Source organism: Octopus bimaculoides, chromosome 26, assembly GCF_046866305.1.
Source record: "Octopus bimaculoides isolate indiv1 chromosome 26, ASM4686630v1, whole genome shotgun sequence".
Taxonomy (NCBI): Eukaryota; Metazoa; Mollusca; class Cephalopoda; order Octopoda; family Octopodidae; genus Octopus; species Octopus bimaculoides.
This window is the reverse complement of record NC_142953.1, coordinates 22,589,059-22,595,630: the sequence shown is the minus strand read 5'-3', so window position 1 is coordinate 22,595,630 and position 6,572 is coordinate 22,589,059. Positions and strand designations below refer to the sequence as shown.

At 36.3% G+C, this 6,572-nt stretch overlaps 1 protein-coding gene across 1 annotated transcript; it reads left to right on the top strand.

The window, feature by feature from the left end:
- Nucleotides 1–1,379: 1,379 nt before the first annotated feature.
- LOC106868855 (target of rapamycin complex 2 subunit MAPKAP1) lies at nt 1,380–6,282 on the top strand. The gene has a single exon (XM_014914298.3). It carries the CDS (start codon nt 2,887–2,889, stop codon nt 4,570–4,572), a length of 1,686 nt encoding a protein of 561 aa, XP_014769784.2. The 5' UTR covers nt 1,380–2,886; the 3' UTR covers nt 4,573–6,282.
- The last annotated feature ends 290 nt before the right edge of the window (nt 6,283–6,572 follow it).

The window sequence follows — 6,572 nt, the reverse complement described above, 5'->3', positions numbered from 1 at the left end:
TAAAGACATTCAAGCGAGATCATTGCCAGTGCCGCTGAACTGGCTCCTGTGCAGGTGGCACATAAAATACACCATTTTGAGCGTGGCCGTTGCCAGTACCGCCTGACTGGCCTTCGTGCTGGTGGCACGTGAAAGCACCCACCACACTCTCGGAGTGGTTGGCATTAGGAAGGGCATCCAGCTGTAGAAACCCTGCCAGATCAGATTGGAGCCTGGTGTAGCCACCTGGTTCACCAGTCCTCAGTCAAATCGTCCAACCCATGCTAGCATGGAAAGTGGACATTAAACGATGATGATGATGATGACAACATCTCAACAGAAATACGGTTACGAAAGGGTTAATACTTTACTGCTTTATACTTTAGACCAGTGTTTCTCAACCTTTTTACCCTTGCATAACCCTTAAAATAAATTACATGTCTCAAAGAACCCCTGCACAAAAAAACTACATACCAGAGCTTTCTCATATTTTTTTCAAACTAATACAACTAATACACCAGCTTATTGTTCCCTTACCTGTCTTTGTCTTTTGTTTTCTATAAATTCGAACATGTGAAAAGCACTCGGTCCACTCTGTAGGGTGGTTGGTGTTAGAAAGGGCATCCAGCTGTACAGACCATGTGAAAACTAACCTCACCCGTGCTGGTGCTACATAAAAAGCACTCAGCCCATTCTATGGGATGGTTGGTGATAAGAAGGGCATCCAGCCATAAAAACCATGCCAAAACAGACACAATTGCCTGGTGTAGTCTTCTACCCGGCCAGCTTCTATCAAACTGTCAAACTGTCCAACCCATGCCAGCATGGAAAACGGACATTATATGATGATGAAGATGATATAAGCATATATATATATATATATATATATATATATATATATATATATATATATATAGATAGATAGATAGATAGATAGATAGATAGATAGATAGATAGATAGATATATACAGACACATATACATGCATATATATATATATATATATATATATATATATATATATATATATACATATATACACACACATATATATACATATATATATATAGGAGAATTCACGAAAATAAATGCATGTTCTTGCAGACAGACAGACAGCTAGATACATACATACATACATACGTACATACATACGTACATACATACGTACGTACGTACACACACACACACTACATAATGTTTCAGTGCCAGTCGATTCACTCATTACCGCTTTTTTTTTGCTTGTTTTTTTATTTTTATTTTTATTTTGACTATGAAAAGAGTTAAAAGTATTGCTGTTCCCTGAAATGTGGAGAAGTCTGAAAATGCTTGACTCCAAAAAGAAAAAGAGAAAAAAGAAAAAAAAGAAAAACAAACCAACAAAAAGCAAACAACAAAAAGAAAAACCCAAGTCAGGGAAGCAGCCGCACTGCGCAGCCGCTCTTCGTAGTTTCACAACGCACAAGAGTTCCGCTTTTGAAAAAAAAAAAAAACAACCATAAAAAAAAATCGCAATGGCAGGGAAAGGTACAACTTTTTGACGACGTGTGTCTCCCTTATTTCTCCCGTATTTACCTATTTACTCGGTCGCCCTTGTTGATATACAGTAACCAGACGTTCCTCACAACACCGTGGACCATTCTGCTACCCACCCCGAATAATCGAGAACGGCCTTGCTATGAGCTGCAACACTTATTATTGGTACAGTCGAATTACTTGAGACTGCTATTCCGTGATAGATATATATATATATATATATATATATATATATATATATATATTTTTATATTGTTGAGTGTATGTATGTTGTACATACAATTCGTGCTTATCTGATGTACATGTATACATACATATACATATATATATAAATACATATATATATATGTATGTCTATGTGATCGTATGTCTATTCTCTCCTGCATGTTGTGTATACAGCTCCCGCTTCTGTACTAATCAGAAAAGGAGGGGTACGTTGTCTTTATTATTATTATTACTACTATTATTATTATTATTATTAATACTATTATTATATCGTCTAAAAAAGGAAAAGAAAAGAAATTACCAAAAACACAGAATATTCACTGGGGGCAGGTGAAGTTCATTTGATTCTTTGATTATACATATATATATATATATATATATCGTGTTTACGCGCGCGTGTGTGTGTGTGTGTGTGTCTGGGAGTGTGTCCGTCGTTCGCATATATATACATATATAATAGACATTTAAGAAGAAAAATGGCATTTTCGCCCCAAGGCGGTCGTTCCCGACCGCGATCAAACCCAGCCGTTGTCTCTACCTCACCTGCCGCTCTTACTGTCCGTGCATTAACTCTAGACATTTATCCCTATTTTTCTCACATTCATAATTATAAGACATTAATTACAATGCATCTGGGCTAACATCGTTTTATTATCAGTAGGTTTTTTTTTTTTTAATGTGTGTATATATATATATATATATATATACATAGTTATATATATATATGTATGTATCTGACGTATGAATATATAAATGTTTTTCTACCTTGAAACGGGGTCTGTTCTCGTGCGACTCCACCCCCTCCATCACCCACAATTCATTCAGAGTCTACTCTTTCACCTTACCTTCTACTACACCTTCGCAAAACAACCGAAATACCAGGATTGAACTTCATGCATGCTTACACAAAATGTAATGCGAAATTGTACAAAAAATCTACCGTAGTTGGCCAACACAAGAAGAAGAAAAAGAAAAAGAAGAGGAAAAAAAGACAAAAAAAACATAACAAGCCCCCAAACCAAACCCCAAGCAAACCTTGACCAGAAACGCAAACCAAACACACACAAACTCCGACGGACCGTAATTTTTGTAAAGCTGGGGGGTAGACACCAACAGAAGCAACAACAATAACATTATTCACTACAAAAACATGGCCATGATGGACGACTATGTTTTTTTAATCTCGCATATCCGGAACTCTTTTATTACAAGCGATAATACCGGAATGTATGAGATGATTATTGAAGGCGAAGAACACGAGAAAGCACAAGAAAAACGCCCCTTGTGGTGGAATGCCGAGGGTGATGGCGGTGGTGGTGGTGGTGATAGCGGTGGGGGTCGCGGGACCCCGTCGTCGTCGTCGTCGACGACAACGACGTCGACGACGACGACGACGAAGACGCCAACAGCAGCAACAACAACAACAACAGCGCGATACATCCATTCGAACCACGATGGTGGTGTTGACGGTTGTCTGTTTGATCTAGACGACGGGGATTTGTGTCGTTCGTATGACATAATGCCAGATATGGATTACGGAGCTCATCGACGCAGATCGAACACTGCCCAACGATTGGAAAGGATGAAGAAAGAGAAACGGAAGCAGGTGAAAGTGACGCACATATCGTGGAGGACGACAGCGGGCCATTGCAATCCTGATGGTGATCATGATGATATGTTTGAAAAGAAACCGATTCCTTTGCCGACGAAAACCAGTGTCCATAAAGCTGCATCTTCTCTGCTTGCTCAGCAATTGCAAACCTCTACAGGAATTATGTCTAACCCTTTTCTAGATTATGCTAAATACGATGGTAAAGCTCAGATTGTGGTACCCACCAAGAAAATAGACATTTTTCTTACTATGGCCTTGCCTAAAGACCGCGGTTTTCCCATGCATGTGGTAGTTGTTGTTAATGCCAAAGTACATGAATTAATCGGCTTGATATGTTGGCAATATACCAACGAGGGACGAGAACCTTCTCTCAAGGACAATGCCTCCATGTACAGCCTGCATATTGCAGAAGACGATGGAGAGGTCGACATGGACTTTCCAAGTTTGGACAACCGGGAACCCGTATCGAAATTCGGCTTCAGTAAGCTTGCCTTAGTGGAACTCGAAGAACCATCACCTCCAATGAAGAATTCCGTTATCATTACAGTGAACGTACCTAATCGGGGTTTCCACAAGTTCCAAGAGGAGGATTTGACGAAACCTCTGCGAGACATCCTCACCAAAGTGTTGAAAAAGAGGAAAATCAAATTATTACCAGGAATGAACTATATTCTTGAGAAACAGAAGGAACCAGGTGTTGCTGTCGATTTAGACACACTTCTTTCAAATCTGGACAATTTTGATTTCTGTCTTGTCCGCGAACATAGCACTCGGGGCGAGATCGAAGAAATCGACTTCCAGGACTCAAACGACATGGCGACCACCTTCATGAGTCCTCAATACAAAAGCTACATTGTGAACCTGGTGCAGCGACTTCGCATCAACACCGAAGTACACTTAGGGGTAAGCGGTGAAAAGGTTGAGATTGACCCAGTAGCCAGTAAGGGTACGGCGTTGTTTTTTCGTCAGAAGGCTGTGACATATGAGGCAGACATGATCGCTGCCTGCGACCTACTTGAAGAGAAATCAAATGGTAAAAGTATATTCCGTTTGATCTGCTTTGCTGGTCATGACTACAGACATTACGATTTTGAGGCAGACCATGCTGTAGCAAAAGAGATCATTCAGAAAGTGAATAACATTTTAAATCTTCTACTTAGCCAAGTTAGAAAAACATATTTGGCCTCTCGAGGGAAGAAACTTAAAAAAATGCATTCCAAATAATAATTAAAAAAGAATAATAATAATATATATATATATAAACAAAACAAAACTTGTAAACAAAACAGAAAAGAGTAAAAAAAAAAAAAGCAGTCCCTTCCTCCTTATCTTTGTGCAAAAACAAATGTCCCTTCCCTGTCCCCCACCCCCCACTCCTGGTAAACAAACAAAAGTAAAAAAAAAAGTTGAAAAAAAAAGAAGAAAACTGCAAATCATTAAAAAACATGTATAAAGATTCTGGGAAAAAATCTAAAAATGAAGAAGGAAAAGAAGAAGAAAAGACCTGCAACGTTTTGTAAAACGGTAAACCTTACTGGAATGGTATTTCTTATGTTATCAATACTGCGTGTATGTGTATATATACACACATCCATATGCATACATAACATCATACATAGGTACATATAAACACACACACACATGTACATCTATATACATGCACAGCATCGGAGCCTGGTGTTGCCATCCGGTTTCACCAGTCCTCAGTCAAATCGTCCAACCCATGCTAGCATGGAAAGCGGACGTTAAACGATGATGATGATATATACATACACAGATATATATATATATATATATATATATACATCTATGTACATACTTTATATATATATACATAATGTAAATGTATATATATATATATATATATATATGTGTGTGTGTGTGTGTGTACATAAAGACATGTACAGATATATACACACATATACATATGTATCTTCACATATACACATGCATATACATATATATATATATATATATATATATATATATATACACACATAAATATATTTATATACACATACATCTACATCATATGTATTTATAAATATATATATACATACATAACATTATACATGTATATGTGTAAATATATGCATATATATATATATATATATATATATATATATATATATGTATATTCAAACATGTATATATATACATCTATAAACACTCTGAACATACATACTATCAAATGGCATCGATGTACAAACATAACATCATACAGCCATCTACCTATACATCTATATACATCATATATATATGTATGTATACACATGTATAAATACACATCTATAAGCATACATTAAACCTATGTATATATGCACACACATTTAAACATGTATTTTTGTGTGTGTATGTATCTATATATATATATATATATACACATACATACATCAATACACATCTATAAGCATACATTATACCTATATATATATATATGCATACACATTTAATCATGTGTATGTTTGCATGTATATATATATATATATATATATATACATATATATATACATACATATATATATGCATGGTACGTGTGCATGCGTATATAAATTTGAATATTTATACGCATTGTTTATATGCACACACATACACACACACGTATTCACAATCACACACACACACACACACACACACGTATTCACAATCACACACACATACATTCACAATCACACACACACACACACATACACATGTATTGTTTAACACCTCTGTGTATTCTGAAAGCTTGTGTTATGCAGCATCTTTTTAAACAGTTTGTTCAAAAATTGTAAATTATCTGAGTTTGAAAGAAGTTCAACAATTTTATTTATGCTTACACTGTTTTTTTTTTTTTTTGTCTTTCCCCCTCCCCTTTTATTGTCTTGTAAATAATATGTACTTTATATACACCCATGTATAATGTGTTTTTACGTATGTATGTGTATATATTGATGAGTTTTTGTTGGTTTATTTACTGTTATTATTGGTTCTGTTTTGGTGGGGGGGGGGGAAGTTTTTGGACCCTCTTGGTAAACGTTTTCTGTTTCAGGTGAATTAAAGAAAAACCTTGATTTGCAGCGAACAAGGATAGAATGGTGAAACCAAGATGAACCTTTTTTAATGCTAACTCCAAATTCAACTAGTTGAGATATATATATACACACACACACACACACACACACACACACACACACACACACACACACACATGGTGGTTGTCTTCTCTTCATGCAGAGTCTGTT